This window comes from Vitis riparia, chromosome 10, assembly GCF_004353265.1.
Source record: "Vitis riparia cultivar Riparia Gloire de Montpellier isolate 1030 chromosome 10, EGFV_Vit.rip_1.0, whole genome shotgun sequence".
NCBI classification, from domain to species: Eukaryota; Viridiplantae; Streptophyta; class Magnoliopsida; order Vitales; family Vitaceae; genus Vitis; species Vitis riparia.
Window position 1 is genome coordinate 8,723,411 of NC_048440.1, and position 26,714 is coordinate 8,750,124.

Here is a 26,714-nt window from a genome sequence, read left to right on the forward strand (position 1 = left end):
TCAGACCAACCTCAGGGCTACAAAAGATGATATTAGTCCATATATTAAATAATTCTCAGAAAGCCAACCAAGTCCTATTTGCCCAGCCCCACAGAGTTCTGAGGAGAAGCAGCAGCAAAATAGAAGGGGTATTTTCTTTGAATAGGACCTTTTATTTTTTGGAAAAACTATTCAATGAGATTTAGAAGCATAACATTAGAAATAAGTACATTTGAAGATGGTTTTCATAGAAATTATGAAACAAAGAATAAAGAGTAAAAGAGGACATACTTGAATCTGATAATTTTTCTCTTCACCTTTCAACTTTTATTAGTTTTTTCTTCAATAAAAAGAAATATCCCTTTCTTAAATTTGTATCATATTTTCTTTTTCGTTTACTTTCACTAAAACCAAACAAGAGTTTAGCAAGGTTTTCTAGATCCAGATGAAGAACTTTTTCCAGGCAGAGCTTTACTTTTTCATCCCCTCTTGGGGTCTGTTTGGTAACCAAAATAAAAATAATTCTCATAAAATTTTAAATTTTTTATGATGGTAACGGTGTGTTAAGATGAAGATGCACCCATGCATTTATATATTACATATATAGGATCAACCCACTTTCCTCCATTTCAGAAAATGCTGAAATCTTTCTGGATTTACATTTCCATATTCCAAAATGGACCAAGATTACTACTCTTTTTTGTGCATGCAAATCAAGATAAGTAATTAAGAATTTATGAACTCTCTATAACTAGAGAAAAGGAATCTCATGCACATAAGAACTACTGCATTCTTTGAAGTTGAAGTTGAATAGGAGTCTGGAAAAAATATACATTTTGAATCAATGGTCAATATGATGACCATGACTCTACTGTACGGTAAGCTGTTTTACAGCCTTTTCCTATGCCAACACCATCAAGAACTGCTTTTCATCCAAAAATACAAGAAAGTGTGTATGCCTCATATCTCTTGTATCGAGCTATTTACCTCATATAACTCTGCATTTTCAATAACTTCTCGCAGAGCGTCTGCTCCCAAATTCTTGAGAACCTGTGTAGATAAAATAAACATTGGCTCAGTTATCATTCGAAAAACAATTCTCTGGTTGTTGAAAGCAAACATATAAGGTCATATTCATAGGGTGTGAGATATACATATTTCTTAAAATTATTTACAGTTATTTTGATGAAATTAAACTAAGACAGTAAGACCCAAGGGATATGGAATGTTTTTCTTTTCCTGAAAGAACCTTAGGACAGAGAACAGATCAAGTAATGACTAATACAAGTAATGTTTTGAATACTCACTTCAACTCCACAAATCTCAACCAGCTATTTTCACTAATTCTCCAACTACCATCAATACAAGTCCAGCTGTTGCAGTGATCTGAGTCTACAATCCATATGGTGAAGTTCACTCCACAAGCAATCTGAGAGAAGACTGCTGTTCCTATTATTCTAAGATTTCTCAATCTCTCAGTGAACAAAAGGAGAATTTTTAGTAAAATACCTCTTGTGTTCACACAAAAGTTCGACACTAAAAGTGAACTTGAATCTTTCCCAGGAAAGCATTTAATGTCTCTCTTTGGACAAGAGATCAAAGATTTCAACAAGTAGGACAGTCCTTGTCCTGTGCGCATAGGAAAGACATGAATGCATCGAGTTGGTCCATGATTAGATGTGCAATAAGTACATAGAATGAGGTGAGTGCTGTGTAACACCTAGAACATCATGAACCATGCAACTTATAATTTTCAACAGGACTATGTTGGTTGCTTTGGCTTAGTTATTACATTTGGAACAGTATAGGGTGGACTTCCTGATATTACAGGGCTATTTTCCAAGTTCTTTAGAGGGAGTCACCTCACGCCCCAAGGTATACTCCACCTACCCACCAGTGTTGGTTTCAGTACTGGCACCCTTTTTTTGAAGGTTGTCCAAGTTGCCTGATCTATTCTGTCACAGAGATCTATCATTTTTAAATCAAATTTATTGCCGGATGCTGAAGCAACAATGATTTGTTCACTAATAAAATTGGTAGGTAGCATCTCGGAATGCCTTTGCTCTTTGTCTCAACTGTTAATTTCATTATACTTAGATAATGCATGATCTGCTTTTATGTATGCTTTAATTTACAAATGCTCATACAAATTTTTATCTAAATGAATCTCTTAATGTGTCTTAGTTCATTGTAAGTGCTTTCATAATTTAGCTTCATTGTTAGCATTTTAGACATTAATGATAGCAAAAATTTTTACAATGAATGCTTATGGCTATACTTAGTTTTTCTAGTTCCAAACAATAGCAAACACAAACATATCAAAATGGGAAATGTTCTCAATTTAATTTGTAATGTTTTCAGAATTTTTGGTATTAGGTGTCAAGCCAGATGTGGTAGACACTTAAAAGGTTGTAGCAGTATTCTGTAATCAAAATCATATTTGCCTGCAGAAGATAACTTGTGAATGTACCATATATAATACAATCACTAAAACCACATGAATACTTTTTACCCACAACTTTTTCCTTTCTATATTTTACTTGTTTGAAATCAAACCTTCTTCAATTATAGTCTAAAAAATTCATAAAAGGAGTATCACAATAATATTTGCTATTGACATTAAGATACTTGTGTTTTGGTTCTCAATGTAGCTATTTTTTGAAGAAAACTTATACTATTTGCTATTGATATTACGATACTTGTGTTGTAGATATTTCTTGGCAATAAATGATGCATTTCAATTGTAAAATGTACCAAAACTTGGAAGTTTTTAGAAGACCAAAAGAGAGTACGAAAAGTGACAAACCTCATTTGCGTCTTTGAAACAACTTGAGTCTTCTTTCTTTGGCCAACTTACTCTCCAACATCTAGTAGCCAAAAAAGCAAGAGCAACAAATAGATAAAGAATTCAGGCATCAAATTGATTTTTGTCCCCACTAAAATTCAGGCATAAAATGAAAAAGGAAAACATTTTGTTTTTAAATCTCATATAACAAACAAGCGTCCTTTAAACCCCGTAACAAAGACAGGAATCTTACAAAGATGCAAAAGGTATAAGGCACCACTTATCATATCATCTCCATTCAAACATGTAAATGATCATACCATTTTAAACTATCTAATTTTATGACTCATCTTCTGAGCTATAAAAAAATTCCAGCATTTAAAGCTAGAGCTGAATTCAATAATTTGATACCATAATCACCAGAATTTACCACAAACACATCTTAGGTGGGTACCAAATTTTGGGTCCCAATCATCATTTGCAAGCTCGAGTTGTAAACCCTATTTTCAAAGGATAAAGTACTTATCTCTGTTTTCCCAGGAGTGGCTTATGTGTTCTCAAATAAAAAATCAGGATTAGCTTATTTATAACAACCTTTCTTTTCCTAGGCGGCGAGCGAGCTCTTCAGCCAATGCTTGGCCAGGACTATCACCATCAGTAGCAAGGATAATGCGAGATGCCTAACAGGGTTTATACATGTATAGTTAGTTGAAAGAAAACCTCAAAGCCCCATCTTGTCCGTACAAGTTCTGATTGAAAGTCTTGAATTGAGTTTACCTACCTTGTCCAAGTATTCTTTGCAGTTCCATAGATAGTGATATGCAGTGTCCTAGCTTCATACACACACACACACACAAAAAAAAAAAAAGATTAGTTTTGTAAGAAAGGCTACTCTAATATTGATAACAGAAAATAACCTAAAAAGACAAAGATGGAATAAAGAATGGTTAGGTTTTCAAATAAATGGTGAGTTTGGCAACTACAACCCAGACCAGACAGGAAGTACTGCCTTATTAAGCTTCCTACATTATATTAGTCATAGAAAAGTCAATTCATGAGCTTTGGTATTTTATATTTCTTTTCCGAAGAATGCATATTTTATTTATTATAAGTGTGATTAATATATCACTATAAAATATAGTTATTGTTTTAAGTATTGGACGAGGATCTCTGGTGTGTCACAGTACTCCATGAACAGCAATGATATATAATGGTCAGTTTATAATAAGACATCATTCAGTAACCCCCAAAAAGTAAAGCAAAAAACAGATTTCTTGACAAAACAAAAAATTCAATCTTCTATGGCAATATCTTCAACTTCAAACATCAAGTAAATTGGTGGCATGAATAGTTTTCTAAAGAAACTTGCTTCGAGTGAAGGAGAAATCTAAATTAATGACACAACGAAGATAGTATGGTACATGAATTCCATGAAGTAGTGTATGAAATTATCATGGCAGAAAATACTACGTCTTCAATTATTTCATTGCTGTAAACATGTTTTAACCATTTAAAATACCCTATCACTTTTATCTTTTATACATTATTTCTCAACCACAACATATCATCTTTCATAATCAAGAAATGCTGATACCAGGAATGACACTGATATTTACAACATTGAACAAAGTAGGAGGGACTTCATGTATAAAACACTTCTAGAAACAGGTTAAATCATTAAATGCCAGGATGTTGGAAACTATGGGTCAATGAGTAAAGTGAATTTAGCTTTATAGAAAGAATTTCCAAAATAACCATTCAGGTGGACCAGATCCTGTGTCTACTTCAAATGCTATTTTGAGATCTCTAAATTAAATAATGTGGTAATAATATATCAACTTCCAATACAACATTAGTAGCATCATCTTCATTGTATTACTGGTTGACTTGTCCAAGCTTACTATTTCATTTTTGTCAACTGCTAGGACTGCATCAAAAGAACTTCAATTGTGGTTATATACAAGAAATAGGGAAAAGGATCAACATTACAGAAAGAATTCCATGAATTCCTTTAGAGGCCACAAATAAATACATCTTATCCTGTTGAAAACCACCTTGCAAGATACAAGGCAGCCAGGACCTGTACAAGATAAGGACAAGAAAGATGGAAAAGAAATGAATTTAAAGGGAAGAATAAATTCACTTCAATAAGACCACTGGATTAGTCTGTAAGCCACATAAATTAATTACTAGGGTAGTTTCTAATGGTTTTTCAATGTAAATGAAGGATGGTGGTTGTTAGCTACACCTGAAAAGATGAGGCATGCTCACTGTCAGATCAATTTATGCATCTTTGGGTTATTAAATAGCTCCTGATGAAACAATTAAGATAGAAACCCTCCTTGCAAAGTAGCATTGTTTGTGGATAACAATAATGGTAAAATACCAACAGTTGTTAAGCAAGGACTCGTTTGGTAACAGGGAGAAGTATTCTCTGTTTCCAGAAAAAAAAAAAAAAAAAAAAGGGGAAAGAGGAAATGCATTTGGCAGGATTCTGAACATAGCCTTCCACAAAATTTCTTGGAAAGGAAGAAGGAACTACACACACACACACACAAAAGATGGCAATAACAATGAGAAAAATAATACATATTTTCTATATAATTAGTAACTGATATTTTTCAAAAAAATAATACATTATTTACTAACATTTTTCAAACATAATTTTCGTTTAATTTATCTAAAATTCAATGATAATTGATCTCACCCTCTCTCTCTCTACAACTTTAACTCATGAGAACCAAGGGACTTCAAGTAATCAAAACCCCATTTAAATATTTTAAACATAATGACTTGCATTTTATTACTTTAGAAAAAGTTTTAATTTTTTTTAAATTAATAGCCCTTGAACCTGCCACATCTGAAAATATGCAACTTATTGAAAATTATATATGCACATATAGCATATATTTGATATGATCCCATATATCACCAATAATATCTGCATTCAACAAATATCAGATACAAACATGAAATTATTCGTGTAATCAACATAATCAATCATCTGCTGCAATCTTCCAACAAGAGCTTAAAAAAATGCATAACAGGAAAGAATATTTTGAGCATCAACCAATAAAGACAAGTTCAAAAAAAATTCTTAGCATCAAACCTTGTCTAAAGATGGCAATTCTTTAGCAGAAACCTTTTGTGGTGCACCACCAGGAACACTTACACAATTACAGAAGCCAGCTTCCTCAACCGAAAGTTTATCTAACTCACCTTCAACCTATAATCATTATCAAAATAATTAATTAAAGAAAAGAGAGAGAGAGAGAGAGAGAGAGAGAGAGAGAGAGAGAGAGAGAGAGATTTCAGTAACAACTAGAAAGCCGCCTAACAATGGTGGCGGTATTTTACAATGATGATTTCATTTGCTTCCTGTATATCATCAAGTCCATATAATATCTTTTCTGTACCCTTCTCCTGTACATTAATAGCAGAAAAAATCAAAGAGAATTCAGATTAGAAAGCATGAATAAATTTCTATGGACAAGAATCCATAACTTCAAATAATAATAATAATAATAATAATAAATAAATAAATAAATAAATAAATAAAACTATAAAACTAAAACTAAAACCAAAATTCACTCATTCACAAAGAATATGGCAGTGCTCCTCCAATTTGGCAATATTATAGTGAATAAAACAGAACCAACAACGTAGTTATAAGGGGATATGAACCCTTCAAAGATACAAGTTGGCATTAAGTCAGCACTTAATTTAATCTTCAAAATCATGAGGGTATAGAGCATACAAAATATCTTAAGGCCCATTTCACACACAACTCCAACTCTGCTGCTTTAAAATGCTTTAGTGTATAAGCAAGCATACGGTTAAAGTACTTTTAACAGTCAGCCCTGTACTTTCAGACACTAGAAAAGTAGCACCAAATGGAACCTAATTGTGAACTTGGTGTTTGATGGCCATCAAAAAAATTCTACTGCTGGATAATTTAGATGTTATCACACACCATTTTATCTGTTATATAATGCAATTTGGAACACTGATGTAAAGCTTTGCACAAGTACCTGCCAAAACCTTTTGCCCATGCTTCGATACTTACAACCGACAAGAAGTCCATTTTGTCTATAGGTAAAAGCAATGACACTCTGCAAATAATATTTTATTATTAGTTAGAGATGATAAAGATTCCATGCACACTGTTTAAGCGAAGTAATTAAGATAAATTATTTACTTGATGAGTTTAGATGTTAGGAATGCAGTAACATTGTCCTATGAAGATGGGCTCCCTTCCCAATCCTCTATAGTCAATAATAGAAGTTATATATCTTTATGAGGATGTAAAGATGGAAATCTTCATAGGAATAAGAATTATCAGGATGTATAGATGTGGAAGGCCAATTAATCTTGAATTTCAAAAGTAATTCAAACACACAAACACACCATCAGGATGTATAGACGTTGAAGCCAATTAATCTTGAATTTTAAGTGAAACTGAAAATCTTTAGACGAATGAGAACTACCAGGATATAAGTAATTTGAACAACTACCAGTCCCGAATGGGATTAAAGAGGGCAGTTGTTGCTATAGCAGACTAAAATGATGAATGAATAGATTTTGAAAAAGGAAAAAAAAACTCATGTACAAATAATTCAAACACTTGTCAATCCCCAGTGAGACTAGAGGAAAGTTGTCACCAATGAGATTAGAGGAATTTTGTCACATAGTGGGGAGCAAACAAAAATGACGAATGAATGAATCTTAAAAAAAAAAAAAATCTTAATCAATTGATGAAACCAGAAAATGAAGAATTTTATGAGAAATTGGATGCCTGTCAATCCACATTGGGATTAAAGAGGAAAGTTGTTGCCAGGGATTAAAGAGGAAAGCTGTCGTGTAGCAGTGAACAAACTCAAAATATGAATGAATGGATTTTGGGAAAACTCTTAATCAATTGATGAAACCAAAAGCAAGGGGCTATAACCAAAAAGTATACATCACAAAGGCATCCCAGCCTGTGTCCATTCACCATGGGAATTGTAGAGGAAAGATGTTGTGTAGGAAAAATCTCAGATCAAACAGGCATCAGCATTCTTATTCATAACTACTGCAAACTTTAGTTTTTTGGAGGTCATTATGTTAGACAATGGGGCAACTGATAAAATCCAATTGTTCTAAAGTAGTCAGGACAAGCAACAGAAGTAAATCTATGATTAGGAATATATTTTACATTAGAAATATTTTTGTCCATAATTATGCCTGAACTTTAGTAGCATTACTGGTATTTCTGCCAAGTCTGAGTTACCATAATGTTTTCTACTTTAGAAATATTAGAAGCAAAAGATCCTGCTCTAGAAAAATGGACTTATAGTCCCTTGTTTTAGAGGCATTGCATTGTGATTTGTTTGAACATAACAATATAAAATTCTCTTCCTAGGGATTTTTTTTCTTTCTTTTCAAATTGATAATTTATTAGGAATATAAGATGTTTTCAGGCCTCAATGATCAGTTTTCCACACACATGTGCTTAAATTTTGTTCATAGACACCTATTTTTCTTTTTCTTTTTCTTTTTCTTTTTTTTTTTCCCCTTTTGGGAATTGAACTTGAAACCTCCCATATCCTCATCCCAATCCTTTGTCACTTAAGCTAGGCCTCAACAGCTAGGTGCTCAAAATGTTGCCAAAAAACATACAGTGAATGCATAAAAGTTCATTGAATGATAATCTTTTCTAAGAAAACAAAAAATGATGGATACTAGTATATTTATTTGGTACTAAGTAAAATGTGTTTACCATGATTATCAGTTGCCCACTCTACAAGAGCTCTAAATCAGTTAGTCCTGACCATCATAGCATTCACAAGTTTGTATCCAGCATACAGTCGATTCCAAACGTCAAGATCACAAATCAAGAATAAAGGTTATGTACAAGAATCTGCTACAACTAATATGATACAACTGTACCTGGTTACCAGATAACTGCATAACAGCATTTCTATACAGAGTTTTCTCTGATATCATCCGCTCACCAAAATATGCAATCAGCTGAAACAGAGACAGGAAATAAACTAGTAATTTATCAATGTAACTAAATGTGACTGGTCAAACATTAAGATTATGTTTAGTTCCTAGAAAATTAGAAGGAAAATCAGAGGGAAAGAAAACAGGGAGATATTAAAGAGTTATTTGGCAAGGAGTAGTTTAGTAATTTTGTTTTATTTTGTAAATGTCTGTATATATGCTCTATGCTCTTTCCTTGAGGAATAAGATACTATTTTCTTTCTTTCACTCAACATGGTATTAGAGCCTCGTTTGGTGGGAGGTCATGTATTTGAAACTCACTATCGCATATTTGTATCCCCAATTATTAAGCCCAAAAAAGGTTGATTGTGGTTGCTTACCTGTGGGCCTATGTGTCTCTCCATGTGTGGATATGGGGCAACACATGAGGGAGGGTGTTAGAGCGCATGATATGCATTGTGGGCTCAAATCCTATAAGCTTAAGTTAAATTTGACCCTAAATAAAAATGAAAAAATGTTACAATGTTGCGTTATACTGTCACGCTACATTGATTTACCATAGAACCTGTTCCAATGATTTGCTACCATGCTTTGCTATAGTGATCTTCAATACTAGTACCTATGTGATTGGTTGTATTTTATGATAGAAGTATAGTGCAAGTATGCGTCGGTGCTAAAGATATCCTAACAACCCTTTGTTTCAATTTTAAGTGCAATAGTCCCTATTTTAAGTACAAGTAAGGCTTCTAGTAGTGGTCATAAATCTGGAGATAGATGCTTTAAAGAGGAAGAGTCCGTGGAGGGTGGTATTTGGCAAATAGATGCTTCCTTTGCCTTAAAGAGGAAGAATTTGTGGATCACATTCCACTTCACTGTGCTAGAACAAGAGTTTTATGGCATCTTTTGTTCACCCTTTTAGGTGTGTCATGGGTGCTCCCCTCATTCGTTAGAGAGGCTTTGTTAGGATGGCATGGTTCTTTCGTGAGAAAGAAAAGAAAAAAGGCACCAGCTACTCCTTTATGCCTTTTTTGGACTGTTTGGAAAGAAAGAAATAGTAGGACGTTTGATGATGAGGGACGGTCAATTCAAGGGTTGAAATCCTCCTTTGCTTGTAATCTTTGGGCTTGGTGCAAGCTACACTTAGTTCCTAGTCCTTTATCCTTTGTTGACTTTGTGGAGTGTTTGGGTTCGGGCTAAGGGGGTTGTTGTTGATGTTTCTCTTTGTATTTGTGTTGCTTTGAGGTGTTTCTTTGTATAAGTCCTGTGTATTGTGGAACGCCTTTTTTGACATTATTTATTGTAATTTGATTCTGATTACCTATCAAAAATAAATAAATAAATCTGGAGATAGTGTTAGGATTCAGATTACTTCAATAAAACCATATGGGCATAATTATTTATTATAGGCTAAAGCCATGAGGATGCATACTGGGGCAAAGGGAAAACTAAAACATTTCATGGAAGATCCTCCTCAAGAATCTAGAAGTCTTGATGAGTGGCAACAAGATGACTTCATGATAGTAACATGGTTGTAGAACAGTATGGAACCCTATGCTAGTGTTAATTTCATGTTTTAAGAAACTGGAAAGCAAATATAGGATGCAGTTAAGGAGGCATATTCTCTTAAGAAAAAAATATTTCGAGAATCTATCAATTGTATGGCAATATTTTTGGGCCAAAGTAAAATGGAAAACCACTGAGTGAGCACTAAGCATCCCTCAAAGGGATGTGGGAGGAATTGAATGTATATCAACCATTGTCTACTGATATTGAGGTTGAAAGAAGGCAAAGGGAAGAGTTTTAGGTTGCTAAATTTCTTTCTAGTTTTAGGTTGATTCTGAATATGTTAATGTCAAACATAGTATACTTGCTAGTGAGAAATTACCATCTCTCAGCAACGTTTAAGCTCGTCTTCAATGCATTGATCTACAGTCCTCTTCATCTGGGAATGGTATGAAAGATACTTTCACACTTGCATCCAATGTTTTAAAAGGCTAAAGGCAATCTTGAGGCGTTTTGCCTAAATGAAGCGAAGTGCAAGCTTTGAGGAAGAACAAGGCAAAAGCCTCAACTTAAACAAATGAAAAAATACCCAGCTTTGCTCCAGGGTATCCAGTTGGATTAACCATGTCCAAAACTATAACCATTGAGGTCCCTCTGCCTAACAACTAAAGACCTTAGGGAAAACAAAAGGGCATCTCTTAGCATTCTCTTAACAGGTTAAAAGCAATGGGTGGATACCTGTAGCATTCTTTTCCATTTCCTTCCAAAGCCATGGATCCTTTCCCTGAACCTTTAGAAAGAATGTATTCTCGCTTCTTCAGCTACAGCAACAATCTAGGAATTCCACCAACCATTCCAAGCCCTTAACCCTTACCCTACTCCAAAATCCTACACTCTACTTGTCCCCTCAGAACTCACCCCATCTCAAAGGTTTTGAAGCCTACCAGTACAAGGGCCTTCCAATTCGCCATGAGAAAGTTCCCTTGCTCCTCTTTTAAATCTTTAAATCCAAGGCAAATAAACACTTCTTTCGCCATGCATCAATACATTTTAAGGCCTACTTATTTTGATATATATGTCTTAGATTTTTACACAAAATATCCCATAAACTGTTATCCAGACCTATATAGTTTGTTTCACAATATGTTACCATTAAAGCTGGCCCCTTTTTGTTCAGGTTTTGAAGAAGAGGATGAAAAGGGAAAGGCTCAAGCAAGGCATCTCAGCTCAGGAAGGTAGTGTAGTGGGTTGTAGGATATGTGTTTGCATTTCCTCTCCCCTTTATTGAGCTATTACTACAATGAGATGCCTGAATGCATAGCAAGATAAGGTTGCTTTAGGCATAAGTCATTTTTTATGGGTAGCAAATTAAAAGAGGATGGCACTCTAGGTCTGGAACAGTGGAGAGACAAAAGATTACATGGTTGATAAAACATTCTGTACACATGCTATCATTACATGGTGACTTGGCGGATGTGCCTCAGAAATCATACCATCAGTCCCCATATTTGGAGTGACAAGTGAAACAATCATCCCTAGACATGATCTAGTCAAGAAACCATCATGACTAGTTCTCCAGATAAAAAGGCAACATCCTAGGCAGATTTTCTTGTTAATGATGACCTCTGTCGGAATGATCTTTAATCTCCTTCCCAGATAATCCTACACAACAATATTGTTTTGCATGCAGACTGTTCAAAATTAGATGAAACATTTTCACTTTATGGCATATATCAATCATATTTTAGTGTTACTTGATGTCTTGGAAGCATGGGATGCGCCTGCACATATATGAGCATTTTCCACACTAATACTAGGAACTTTCAAATTTTAACTGGGTTTAGCACCAATGCAATCGCCTGTCCCTAAAAACACCATCCTACCATTCACCACAAACCAATTCTCAAGAATAAAGTTTGCAGTATTTTCCACAAATCATCAATGAAAGCCCAGAAAATATAAGAAAAAGAATGTGCCTATGAAAAGAAGAAGAAGAAGAAGAAGAAGAAAAGAGGAAAATTTGCAAGAAACAGAAGGTAGCCCAGCAAAGATCTCTAATATAATTCACAAAAGAAAGAAGCTTACACAATATGGAGTTGAAATGAAGTCAAATTCAATACCTTGTCACCCAAAGGTTCTAACCCTAGGCTGTCCACCGTCATCCAATTATTGGTGACTTCACTGTATGCTGCACTACTCTCTAGCAAGACCTGCAACCAATGTAGTTGTAACTTGGCCAAAGAACTCTAATTTCCATTTTTTTACAAACTCTAACAGGAAAAAGGAATTAAAAATAAAAAATCAAAATAACAGTACCCGGCCTGCCCATCCACATGTGCTGCGAAAACATCTCCACATTGCAAAATTCCTACAACACTCAATGAAACAATAGATATGACCAAGACCATGGGAATAGTATACATGAACAAATAAAGTGAACAGAAGAAGTAGCCTACCTGTCTTGGGTTATATGAAGAGATAAGCTCCTCTCCATTAACTGCCCACCATTACACTGTGTTCCATGAATGTTAAAGATTTAATAACAAATTTTACATTTGAAAAAAAAAAAAGGCTAAGATATCACAAGGAACATGGAGAACCATGTATAAATAAATGGAGTGTGTCTAGTGACATATGCTTCATACATCAAACAAAAACAGCACATAGAAACAAAATCATAAGTTATATCATTACTTTATCACTTTTTCTCTAACCTTTTTTTTTTTTTTTGATCAGAAACGAAGAGAAATATATTAATAGAAGGAAAGATACATGAGAAAGAAAGAAAAAAGAAACAAAAGAAACCACAAGAAGGATGAGAGGTCCTTCCTACACAATCTGAACAACATAAAAACCCCCAACAATAGCTAAAAACAAAGAGAAACCCCCAAACTCAAACTTTTGAAGCGCAAACCTCACTCCAGTTGAGTTGTAACACATTTAAAGGAACTCCTCTAAAAGCTATAGAACAAGAAGCCCAAAGAGAGGAATAGAACAAAATCAAATCCCATAACGTCTCTTCCGATCTCCCCTTATCCTCAAAAATCCTATTGTTTCGCTCTTGCCACACTATCCAAACCAAAGTGAGGCAAGCAACTTGCCAAAGAGTCTTGCCTCTTAAGGAGTTCCCCAAGCCTTTAAAAGCAATAACCAACATGTCCACAAAGCTCCTTGGAGGGACCCAAACCAGCCCAACTAGCTTGAACAGCTTGTTCCAGAGTCCAATGGTAATAGGACAATGAAGAAAAAGGTGATCAATCGTCTCCCCATTTCCTTTGCAAAGAATGCACCAATGAGGACAGAGGGACTTGTAAGGTCTTCTCAACTGCAACTTGTCATTGGTGTTCACCTTCCCATGAGCTACTAACCAAGCAAGGGCCTTAACCTTTGAAGGGACTTTTGAACTCCACAAAAACTTGGCCGGAAGGAACAAAATAGGATTAGAGACTTTTGACAAGGCCAAGAAAAAAGATTTCACTGAAAACAGGCCTGATGAAGACAAAGACCACGCTCTATAATCAGCCAAAGAAGGAGAGAAACGCACTGAACTAAGGGAGGACATTAATCTCTGAAGGAGATCAATTTCTGAGTCGGTAAGATTGCGGCGAAAATTTAAATTCCAAGCCAATGGAAAGGAATTGCCAAGGACATTTGAAACAGTGAGGTTTTTCACAGAAATAACTCTATAAAGATCAGCAAATTGCGAGCACAAAGATTGGTTATCCCACCAAAGATCTTCCCAAAAGCGAATTCTCTCCCCATTGCCCACCACTAGACGAACAAAAGGGGAAAATTCCTGGAAAACTTGAACAATAGCCTTCCAAGGACATCTGTGTGACCATCTAACCACCATGTTGGCGTCCCATCCATTAGGATGTGTCCCATATATACTCACTATAACCTTATGCCAAAGACCACTCCTTTCTCTAGGGAACCTCCAAAGCCATTTCCCTAAGAGAGCAATATTTCTCAAAGAAATCTTCCCAAAACCCAAACCTCCCAACTCCTTTGGTCTGCTAACAACCTCCCATCTGACAAGATGATCTTTCTTCCCTTCCCCTGCCCCAGACCACAGAAAATTCCTTTGCATCTTCTCAATCTTTGAATCAATTGAAGCTGGGATTTTAAATAGGGAGAGGAAGTAACTAGGGATGTGAGACAAACACGACTGAATTAAAGTAATCCTCCCTCCCAAAGACAAATAGGCCTTTTTCCAACCATCCAACCTTCTCGAAATTCTCTCAACCACTGGGTCCCAAAAGCCTATTGTCTTTGGGTTCCCTCCCAAAGGAAGACCTAAATAAGATAAAGGCCACTCAGACACTTTGCAATCAAAAACCGAAGCCAGACAAGACAATAGCTCCTGCCTAGTGTTAATACCAACCATGGTGCTTTTCTCTAAATTGATTTTTAAACCAGAAACCTGCCCGAAAACCAAAAGGATAATCTTGAGGTTTTGAAGATGATCCAAAGAGGCTTTAGAGAAAAAGATAGTGTCATCTGCAAACTGTAACAAAGACACTCTTGTCCTATCCCTCCCCACAGAAAAACCCTCAGTAATCCCAGTTTCCTCTGCTCTAAACAACAATCTACTTAGAACATCTGCCACTAAAGTAAAAAGGAAAGGAGAGAGAGGGTCTCCTTGTCTCAAACCTCTAGAAGCCTTAACCCAACCCTTTGCATTCCCATTAACTAGGATTGCAAAACTAGAAGAAGACAAACAGCCCCTTATCCATGATCTCCATTTCTGGCTGAACCCCTTCCTTTGAAGCACATGATCTAAGAAGCCCCAATCCACATGATCATAGGCCTTCTCAAAATCGATTTTGAAAACAATTCCTTCCTCCCCTGACCTTCTTTTCTCATCCACCACTTCATTGGCTATCAACACAGCATCTAGAATGTGTCTCCCTTCAACAAAGGCTCCTTGAGAACCAGATATTGTCTCATGAAGAACTTTGCGTAAACGCCCTGATAAGACCTTAGCAATTATCTTATACAAACTTGTAACCAAGCTAATCGGTCTATAATCTGAGATTTTAAAAGTTTGACTTCTCTTAGGCACCAAAGCAATGAAGGTCGCATTTGTACTTTGGTTTATTACCCCATTGGTGTGGAACTCAATAAACACCCTCATAAGATCCTCTTTTATCACATCCCAACACTCTTGATAAACTGCAATAGTAAAACCATCAGGACCAGGGGCCTTTTCCTTATTTAATTGGAAAACTGCCATGCGAACCTCCTCTTCAGTAAAAGGCCTATCCAGCCAAACTCCACACTCTCTAGAAATAGGGACCCAGTCTATTCCTTCAATCCTCCAAGACTCACCTACCGGTTTGGAATAAAGATTCCCAAAGAAATTAACAATCTCCTCAGAAATAACCTCAATGTTGTTCAAAGTCTCCCCCTCTCAGAAATCAGAGACTTAATGAACTTCCTACTTCTCCTTCCTGTGGCCACTCTATGAAAGAATTTAGAGTTACAATCCCCTTCTTTAATCCACTTAACTCTAGATTTTTGTCTCCATTGAACCTCTTCCTTTAATAACACATCCTCTAACTCCCTTCTTCTTAAGGTCCTTTCTAACACCAGATCAAGATTCAAATTCCCTTCTTGTTCAATTAGATCAATTCTACCTAAGTCCGTCAGAATGAGCTTTTTTCTCTCTTTTAAATCACCAAAGGCCATTATATTCCACTCTTTCAACTTTGACTTAACGAACTTTAATTTCCTCATAAACTTGTGACCTTCCCACCCTTCACCCGTACATTCTTGCCACCAAACTCTAAACTTCTCCTTAAACTCTGGATGGAGCAACCACATATTCTCAAACCTAAAAGGAGTCGGACCCCACTTTAAAGGATTTGTTTCCAAACAAATAGGGCTATGGTCAGAGGTCCATCTAGGAAGCGTCTCTTGAAAACTTTGAGAGAAAAAGGTATCCCACTCAGAAGAAAACAAGAACCTATCCAATCTCTTACAAATAGGATCAACTTGCATATTTGACCATGTAAAAGCCGCATTCCTTAGAGGAGGGTCAAGCAAGCCACTCTCCCTTATAAACTCATCAAAACACCTCATGTTGAAAGTTAATCTAGTCCCACCCAATTTCTCAGATATCCTCCTAATAACATTAAAATCCCCTCCTATACACCACCTTGGGGATGTTAGACCATATAGGTCTTGAAGCTCCAACCAAAAGTCCTTCCTCCACAACGGATTAATCGGGCCATACACTGAAGTTAACCAAAAAGGTCCTTCCTCACCAGAGTTAAACTTCACAGTTACAGAAAAGGATCCTAACACCTTCTCTGTACACTCAAACTTACTAGAATCCCACAAAATCACAATTCCCCCTGAGGCCCCACAGGCTGGAAGAGCAGCCCACTCCAAACTCTTGCCTTTCCAAACACTGCTCATAAACCTCCTGTCCCAAGTTTCCCTCTTTGTTTCCTGAAGCATCACAATATCTGGATTGTGAGTACTTAAAAACCTTCTGACAGTCCTCCTTTTCTTCTTAGATCCTAATCCTCTCGTATTCCAGCTTAAAATCTTCATATAAACCAAAAATAACCCAGTACAACCAGCATCCAAACCTAATCCTCTCCTCGGTTTCCAGAAGCATTTCTCCTTTTTCTTCTGGAATAAACCTTGTCCGCAAGAGAAATACTCTGGTTTTCTTCTTCCGCATCTTTTCCATTTTCTCTGACTATTCTGATCCTCAAACTCTCCAAAACCGACTGAACCTTGACCATATTTCCAGGCGTGAGTCCCTCAACCTGAAAACCTTCCAAAGGGAGAATGGGAGGTTCTGGGTTTGGGGACGGAGCCTTCCCTGAGACACAAAGCTTCTCTGGGCTACTTAGAGCATCCTTAGATAAAGGACAGTCTTCAGAATTTCGGTTAGAGGTTTCTAGAGGAAACTCCACTCCTTCAGAACGGGACACGCCAACATGACGACTGGGTTCAACAACAGCAAATTTCGGAAAGGGACTACGCTGAGAGACAGGGCTTGATTCCAAAGGAATCGGAGAAAAAGCCTGACATCGAGAAGGAAGAACCGAAGAAACAAAGGATTCGGAAAGAAAATTTGGATTAAAAGCCCCAGCCAAAGGAAGACCCTTCTCAGAGAAAGCTAAGGAAGGAGGACGAACCTTTTTTACCCAGTTGCAAGGCGAGATCCCTTCGTCTCCCTCTGTCCCCCCGGTGAAGTGTCGGGATTTTTCTGAAACAGGAGAAAGGGCGCCCTTCTTGAATACTGATCTACCCCAAATAAAGCCTCGATTTGCTTCCGGTGCGTCATCCCCATCTAGGTTGCTCCTTGGGTCAAAAGACGACACCTTTAGGCTCGGCGGCCAACTCCTCGCCTTGCGTCTTGCGGTAACTGATTTGCCTTCTAGCTTTGCTGACTCATGAGAATGTGTTTTCGGCAACACCTCCTTTGCAGAGGTTCCTGATCGCTGAAGCTTTGAAGACGAAGGCGTTGCTGGGCCATCGTTAGAAGACCCTGCTTCAGTTTCGTGGACTGGACCCGCACCCGCAAAAGGCCCAATGTTCTTCTCCTCAAAATGGGCCCTAGCCAAGCGGCCTTTAAAAATGGCTTCTGGATTTGTTGGCCCGTCAACACTTCCCGCCGTTGGGCCCAAACAGTTCTTCCCCCTTCCTTTCTCCACTTTAGTAGCTGCATTTGAAGCTGAAGACTGAGCACGAAAGCGCTGACGAGGCCTCCATCTGTGGTACTCATTATCCCTAGCAGTAGCTCGTAGCCCTTCAACGTTCTTTGGCCTCTGGTAGACGCAACCTTCCGCTGACGTAACTTCGTCCTTGCTGCGATTTGACTCTGGCCTGAGAAGAGCGTCTTCTTCAGCTTCTCCGATGACGGAAACTGCAACCGTAAATGACCAGGCTCCATCTTCCACCTCTAGCAACGCTGGTAGCACGACATTTGGATTCATCTCCACCCACATCTTTGCCTTCGACAAGTCTACGAGCTTCAAAGTTTCCTTTGCCACCTTCGTTACCCTCCCCCATTTCTGCAGAATGTACCTCAACTGAATCTCATCCCATAAATGGAACGGAAGGCCTCTCAGTTCTAACCAACCCCTTCTAAACTTTCCACCCACAACCGAGTTTTCTTTTGGCGACCATCTCCTCAACGCAACAACCCCTCCTCTCGCTGTTAAACTCCCTTGGTCTTGAAACCACATAGCTCTCCTTGCAGAATCCACAAAAAAACATCCCTTGTATTCGGAAATGGGAGTTACCGACACCATCCCTTTCGTGCCCATCATCCTCGCAATACCTTTCCCTACATCAAACCAATCAAGTATTTTTCCTTTACTCTCACAGATTACAGCTCTTGCCCATTTTCCAATTGGCACCGAAGCTCGGTTTCTATGTCCTTCCTCTGCAACCACATCTGCATAGGACCGCCCTTCTCTGTACATTCCTTTGCTCACCTGAGACTCATTATCTTTCTCCTTCGAGGCTCTTATAGCCTGATCAGACACATCTTGGACTCTAGAAATCGCCTTCCTAAGGGTTTCCCACCCATTGCCTTTAACACCCTCAGGAACAATTAGCACTAGAGGTTTTCTTTTTGCAACAATTTCTGTGATTTTCATAAATCTCCCTCTACCATTGATGCAAATCTCCATCAAATGCGTCCTCGTTTTGCCCCTCATCTTCCGAGTAAAACCCCTGGAAGCCTCCAACTCCACAGCTTTCTTCAAATGTTCCACCAACCAATCCATCTCCTCCTCACCAAAGCCTAATGAAACAGCATAACCTTGGCTTCTCTCTGTTAATGAAATCCACATTCCCCCATTGATGCCTTCAAACTTAACCTGAAAAGCCTTTCTTTCCACGTCAAATCTTTCCATTACCAGGCCTCTCTTATACCTCCTAGAGAGAGACACTTTCCATTACCCCCTCACTTGCTAATCACTCCAATACTAGTTTCATTAATTACCATTGTTGTATTCAGGACTACCTAGTGTTGTCGAAGGAAAAAGGCATAGCGAAGGTGGTAGAACCCTAAATAAAAGTCTTTTCTCTAACCTTTCAATTCTTATGTTTGATATATTTAGAGGTCTCAAGGTCCTTTTGCTTCAAAGCACCATTGACATTGAAGAATTTCTAAGGAGATGATTAAGGGATTTCAGTCCATGGTGCCATGCAACTTGGCTTTTCATTACTTCCTTGCCACTATTTATTGGAAGTGAAGTCCAATAATACTAGCAACTTTATTTTGACTTCTATTTTTACTAAAAGAAATATTTCTCAGTTCAACTTAACAAATAAGTATACTATGTATACCTGTTACTAATCTAAATATGCTTACAATTCTTACCACTTTAAGTAAATATAATTTACATGTGTGTGTATGTGTCTATGCGTGTGAGTGTGTGTGAGTGAGTGAGTGAGTGAGAGAGAGAGAGAGACAGAGAGAGACAGATCATGAGGCATCTTAAAAGTTTATACCACATGCATTGGTTCAAAATCCCAATACACTGCCTTATGCTTTTGCTTTTTAAAGTATAAAGAATCAAATACAGCTTTTACAAATATAAGGCAAAGTTTCACAGCATAATAAAAACAAGAAGTGCAAAGTTAAGAGCTTCAGATTCAGGGCCGATGTAAAAGAACTTTTATGCAGGAATTTATGTGACATATTACATGATTATGTGCAGATTTTAAGAAGTAACCCAGCATAACTTGTCTTCCATGATTATAAAAATCTAGAGATGTGATTTACGGAAATGAAAAGTAAGATTATAAATATAAGATGCTGACAGAGAGCACAAGAGATGCAATATTTTTCAACTAGAAGATCCTGAAAAATATGGAAAATAGTAATACTCCCTATAGCCATATTTCTATTTAGAATATTGGAATTTGATATCAAATAGCCAAGCCCCACATATCTTCATCTTTCTAATGTGAGTCAAGAGATATATTGAAAAGTGTAGCACGACTACATCTAATCACCATATTCTCCATCAATACACTACAAAAAAGTTCTTTTTATCAGAAACAACCAATTGATTTCTAAAAATCACTTTCAGATTTTGATTTGATAATTAGGTAACTAAGTGATTCTTTCCATGATTGCCAACTGGGTCTGGTGACAACCCCCCAACCCCATAAGAGGAAAAAGACAACAGAGATAGACTCTGTGTGTGTGTGACAGAGAGAGAGAGGGGGGGGGGGGGGGGGGGGGGGGGGGGGGAGGGAGAAGGGGAGAAGGGGAGAGTGGGAGAATGTGATGGGAAATTTAGAGATACTCTATCAGGCTGCATTATATGGAATGGGTAATATGCAAATAAATAAAAAGAACTACTTCCTTAAACAAATATAAACTTTTACCAACTCACCCTCAAGCAAGGGCATATGTTTACCACTTACACTGAGCTTGCCCAAAAAACTGAAAAATAGCACTCTAAAATACCCATTTAGGAGATACGTCCACAAACTAATCTTTTCTTTCATAAAGGGTGAGGAGATAAGGCCAGGAAAATTGAACTTCTTATAAATCTCTATCAAACTTATGTTTTGCCCAGTCATGCTGAACTAGAGTTTAAATGATACTAATAGAAGCTTTATAATCATTATGCAATCTCATAAATTTCCTAGTTATCAAACCCTATCTCACCAATAAGATCTTTGACTGAAGCAGTTCACATACCAGATGAGTCATCAGCTCTAAATTCTCCTTCTACACACAAATCTCACTACAAGAGACTATTATTTAGTAAACTGAGTAAGATTACTTCCATGAGAGTACAATACCCTAAGGTAGAACACGTGTTTGAAATTTCTACTGTCCAATCTGTATCAGAAAAAGCATCTGTTTGCCTAAGAATAATGTAAGAGACAATGTTATCCAAATATCAATGTTTCCAGGTGCAAACTTTAAGTACCTAAGAATAACGTAACCGATCCACATATGAAACTCTCTCAAACTATGCTCTTAAGGAAAGTTCTAATTCACGCAATGTTTTCTTTAGCTTGCATACCTTTCCTTTTGATGAGTGTTCCAAAATGCAGAGACATAGTCATATATGCTCCCTTTTCTAGATCACTATGCAAAAATATATTGTAATATCATTAACATCAATCAAACAAAGACACCTATCTTTTGTTTTTTTGTTTTTTTATAAGTAAACGCATAGAAAAATGATATATATATAGAGAGAAAAGGGCGCCTGAAGGCTGACCCAAAGCATATAAGGGGGGATGCAAGAGGGCCAAAAGGCAAGGAAAAAAAAAAAAGAGGGTATACAAAGAATCTCACCAACCCTCATCTAGAACCCAACCAATCAAAAAAGTTGATCAAATGTAAAGGTCCTTCATCTATAACCGACTTAGTCCAAGACCAAAAATTACATACAAAAGAATTTTTCATCCTATGAATCAAAAGCTCCTCATTTTCAAAAGAAATTTTGTTTCTTTCCTTCCAAACCGCCTAAAAAACCATAAGGGGGCTACCATCCACACCTTCCAACGCTTCTTGCCCATAAAGGAACCATGCCAACCAAGATATCTCTAACCGAATATGGAAGGATCCACATCACTCCAAAAAGAACGAACAATAACTCCCATAAAACCCTTACCTTGGTGCAATGAATTAGAATATGATCAATAGACTCCTCTTTCACACAACAAAGGAAGCATCTATTAGCTAAGGGCCACCCCCTCTTTCCAAGGCTAACACCTTACCCCAAGAAGCTTCCTAAGCAAAAAATCCCACTTTAGTAGGAACACAAGGGCACAAGGGCTCCAAATGATGCTCTTAGGAAACAGAACTGCACTTCTAGAATCAAGAGCACTATAAAGAGATTTAACAGAAAAATTCTCATCCTTAGTCTCTTTCCACAGCACCCTATCTTACAAATTAAAATTAAGCCTCCTTCCTTATATTGTCACAAGTAACCTCTCCAATCTAAACTAGCTTAAAAACAACTGGAGTCAATTCTCACTAATAGGCAAACTCCACTTGATCATCAATGTTTTCGACTGAGAGTAAAATTGTTGTCTACTAACTTGGCCATGTACTTCTCCACATCTCCATTAGCCTCTATATAGTCTAAAGCGAAGAACCCCATTCATGACCAATATGTTCCTTCAGGATGTAAATTAAAAATTCTCAAGTTTCCTTGTTCTCTAGAGCTTCTGTTTCTTCAGGCATGGAATCCTTTGGTTCCTTCCAATTAGATCACACAAGGCCTCTAAAACACCCCGTGGAATTGACGCAGGAGAGATAGATGCGAGTGAAGGATAATTTGAATTACATACAAATTAATAGGGTAATGACAGAAATTAGCATGGCATCTGTACAAATGGGAGATAAAGAACTATCAGCTATCCTAACCTTATCTGTACCTAACTTTTATGTATACCTGTAGGTCCTGAATAAGCAGTATTGATAAGAAAGAAAGATGACAACCTAGTCATATGATCTGAAGTGCCAGAGTCTAGAATCTAGGACACAATAGGGTAAGGTAATGAAACACTTTAAGCAGAGAAAGTAGTGATCCTCTTAAGGAAAAACAGCAGTAGTGGAACGTAAATAAGCCATAAGCCTAGTAAATGACTTAAGTTCCTAAGAAAGAGTTTTCATATCCAAAGGATCTAGACTGATCAAGAAAGGAGGATGAAGCACCAAGAGAGTTTAGACATTGTTCTCTGTAGTAGCAACATATTGAGCATTAAACTGAGAATTCTCTCTAGTGGACCTCCCCCTATATTATTATTTTTAGAGATATAGCAGTCTCTCGATGAGGTTTCTGAAAAGTCTCAAACGTGTCTTCATTCCTGTCACGTCTCATCTCCTTGAGCCTTGAGGAACAAATCCCACCACCATTATCATCAAGGTGAGAAGCTACTATTTCTACATAGATTAAGATTCGACAATAACCTATCTCCAATTATCCTCTCTGTGAGCATATGCATAAGCTTGAGAGAGTGAGCACTGGCAAAGTGCATGGCCGGTATTAAACTTCGTATCTTCCTACTCATTATCCATTTTAGAGAATCTATCCTCATCAAGCATCGTTCTAAATTGCATCTCATGGACAATCAACACAAGACCTTGTAAGCTCACTAACTCTTATTTCATCAGTGAGTCATCCTGAAATTGAATTACATTTCATGGACCATTGGCTATAGAACTTGTAATAGTCACTAACTCCTATTTGATCATGGATATATCCTCCGAATAACGTCATTAATTCCAAATTTCAGTTTGAAGAACTAAATGACATTCAGAAATTGGCATATATTACTAATCACAAATATCCTTAGTGGTTCACGAAAATATATAACCACTGCTAATGTGAGATTGCATCTTAATAATTCACCATCCTTCCATAGCCAAAATTCTGTCTCTCTCTCTCTGGTAGCTTTCATTCACAGCAGATAACCCTTCTACTGCTTTTGAGACAGCTCATGCTTTCCTTCAAGTACCCTTCTCCAAGTTAGTTTTTTCCCTAATGGTATCACCCATTCTTGGTGCAGATAGCCCTTTTCTCTATCCATTGGGATAACTGACACTCTAATCCGGTTAAGCCATTTCATAGATCAACAACTCATGAAATGGAACATGCTTTCTACCAAATTTAATAACCTTAGCGATATACCAAATGCGGATGACTAACCCCACATAATCAAGTACTTACGCCCACCATTGGCTTCCTCACTTTACAATTCCAACAAAAAAAACACTATCTAAAGCAATTTCCAATTAACAAATAAAAGAAAAAAATAATGATTTTTCATCTGATAAAAAGATGAGCAATAACCATAGAAAGTAACAGAAAATAATAAAGAGAGTAGGTACCTTAGGACAAATCAAGTGATGGTACCGTCCTGGCACACAAGAATCATCCAAGGTAATCCCAGAAACCTCAATTTTCTGTCTCAACACCCTCAACTTGTCCAAATCACTGCTTCCATCTTCTGGTTGGTCCAAACGAACTTCACAAAAAAAAAAAGGTAAAACAACCCCACGTTATTGTCTGTTTGATTGGCGGGAAAATAGAAGGAAAGAAAAAAGGAAACCAAAAATCTTGAAGTAAAAAAAAAAAAAACCGAAAAACCTTGAGTCCACAATTAAGCTCTGGAAATGGAAACGAAAAGAGAAGAAAATATGGACCCGGGATTGTGGAGAGCCTCCTGTTGGCAGCATATGAGTTGAATCGAAACCCAGAAGAAGTTGATTGAAAAAGAAAGACGGGCTTGGGAGGAGAGGCGAAAGAGAGGAAATGCTGGAGCCAAAATGTGGATTTGAGCCATTGTTTGGAGGGCAGTAGTGCTGCCAGCAGTTGAGGCATTCTTTTTATTTCAACTCCCAAACACCAATGGATATGGGCTGAGGCGTGTCATGTAACAGAGCTCAGAGGAGCGGTGGTGGTGGAAATTCTGGACGGTGGGGAGGGCTGAGAGATTCTACCACAGCAGCTAAAGATATCTTTGATTTTTTATTTATTTATTTATTTATTTTGAAGTTTACCTTTTCTTGTACTTGCACCATGGCATCTCTTGGTGGGCTGAAGCAAAGATTGGTCTGAATGAATGACTTCTTATGGAATCATACTGAGATTTTTTTTAATAATTGTATTTTTCAGCTTTTTATCTTTTCAAATACATAATAAGTAAATACAACAGTCACGGCAACTAAAACACCTCCGATCTTTGTAGAAAAAAAAAATTACACGAAGAAAAAAACAATAGAAAGAAATTGAAATTTTAGTTTATTAATGCGCCACTCCTTTTATAGAGAGATAAGAAGTTGCATCAATATGGAAGATGATTTACAAAGTTCTAACAAATTCTCATATTTCATAATACCGTCTTTTTTATAATCATAAAAATATGTCTTATTAAAACGTCACTTAGAAAAACTTATTTAAGAAAAAATAATATCACGACTAACATTACCTCGTTAAAAACCTTGTCAATAAAACCTAAATAAAGGGGAAAAAATACAATATATCCTTATTAGTATTCTTCCTCTTATGTAAACATAATCATGTTTTCTTCGATGCTTCAATAAGTAAATTTCTTAAACTTTGTATTCCACTTTTGCATCTTAACATTTTAAATGTAGTTGATAGTAACAACTTTCGTAACTAGATTTTTTAGATTATCACATGATCATATCTATTAAATATTAATTTTACTATTTTCTTAGAGCTCTTGAGTATCAAAGAACTTGGGGAATGATATGTTTTGTTCGGTCACCTTTTATAAATTCTCTTTTAATTTATATAATATAAAAAACGTTATTTTTATGTTACTTAGTTTAATCATCTTTGATGAGGATAATCCTTATGATTCTTGGATATGTTAAATCATTAACCCTAGTCATATATTTTTATGATTATCTCTAAATGATTTAAAGAGAGTCATACCATTATTTGTTTAATTAATCTTTTTTATATTGTTGCATTATCATATGTAAATACATATCTCATTTATGATAGAACTTTGTGGGGGTTTAAAAGATAGCTAGCATTTGTATATCCAATCAACTAAGATTTTACCCCTTTCAAATCAAATAAACTTATATGAATTATTTTATGAAGATATCGCAATGCGTATTTGACTTTATTCCAATGTCTTTAAGTTGGTACAAAACTATATCTTGCAAGCAAGTTGACAAAAAAAATATTATATTTGATTATATATAATTTGCAGAATACCTTAATGCATTAAAAATACTTAGATAATATACCTCTAGACCAAGTGGTTGAGACAAAAGGGGTCATTTTTCACTTTAAGTGATCAAATAACCATTAAAGAACTTAAAGGATATGCTTTATTCATATGAATAGGTTTTAGAATTTTTCTTAAGGTATATTGATTGATGTACAAAACTCCATTTGAAAATAACTCAATTTAAATGCCCCAAAAAAAATTTTGTTTTCCCAAAATCTTTCATCTAAAATTTCTTTTTCAAATAATTTATTATTCTTGTAAGTTCTTCAAGAATTCTAATAAGATTTAAGTTATTAACATACACTATAATAATTACAAATCCAATTTTTGATTTCTTAATAAAAACACATGGACATATATAGTTGTTTGCATACCCTTCTTTTAATAGGTATTTGATAAGATAATTATACTACATGTGTCAAAATTGCTTCTATCTATACAAATTTTGTTGTAACTTGATTGAATATATACTATGAGACTTTGTAGTAGTTGCTTTAGGTAATTGAAATCTTTTAAGGATTTTCATGTATATATTATCTATGAACCAATATAAATATGTCATAACAACATGACAAGCATATTCATTCCTTCTAAGACTACCAAATTAATTAAAAATCAAAATATGATTGTGCCCATGATAAAAGAGTATGTTTCCTTGTAACCAATATCAAGCTTCTACAAGAAATCTTATGCTACTAATCACACTTTATATTAATTTTATTTTTTTTACCATTTTGCT

General features: G+C 36.3%; 1 protein-coding gene across 6 annotated transcripts; it reads right to left on the minus strand.

The window, feature by feature from the left end:
• Positions 1-727: 727 nt before the first annotated feature.
• Positions 728-24,739, minus strand: LOC117923920 (primase homolog protein-like). 6 transcript variants are annotated; one of them, XM_034842410.1, is made up of 14 exons: positions 24,411-24,735; positions 24,096-24,232; positions 12,709-12,764; positions 12,569-12,620; positions 12,373-12,462; positions 8,693-8,773; positions 8,523-8,543; positions 6,796-6,876; positions 6,122-6,187; positions 5,874-5,990; positions 3,546-3,593; positions 3,359-3,444; positions 2,786-2,846; positions 728-1,029 (listed from the first exon to the last, which is right to left on the minus strand). In XM_034842410.1, exons 1-14 carry the CDS (start codon positions 24,586-24,588, stop codon positions 940-942), a joined length of 1,164 nt encoding a protein of 387 aa, XP_034698301.1. In that variant the 5' UTR covers positions 24,589-24,735; the 3' UTR covers positions 728-939. The 6 variants fall into 6 exon arrangements, with proteins under 6 accessions (XP_034698301.1, XP_034698306.1, XP_034698302.1 ...); XM_034842415.1 differs by having other exon boundaries at positions 24,355-24,446; XM_034842411.1 differs by lacking the exon at positions 8,523-8,543 and having other exon boundaries at positions 24,411-24,734.
• Positions 24,740-26,714: the final 1,975 nt, after the last annotated feature.

Excerpts from the sequence above, each read along its gene's own strand:
- LOC117923920 (XM_034842410.1), bottom strand. The coding sequence starts at position 24,588 with ATGCCTCAACTGCTGGCAGCACTACTGCCCTCCAAACAATGGCTCAAA. Across the intron at positions 12,621-12,708 it reads CTTCATATAACCCAAGACAG|GAATTTTGCAATGTGGAGAT; the intron begins GTAGGCTACTTC and ends TGAGTGTTGTAG. Across the intron at positions 6,188-6,795 it reads TGGGCAAAAGGTTTTGGCAG|GAGAAGGGTACAGAAAAGAT; the intron begins GTACTTGTGCAA and ends ATTAATGTACAG.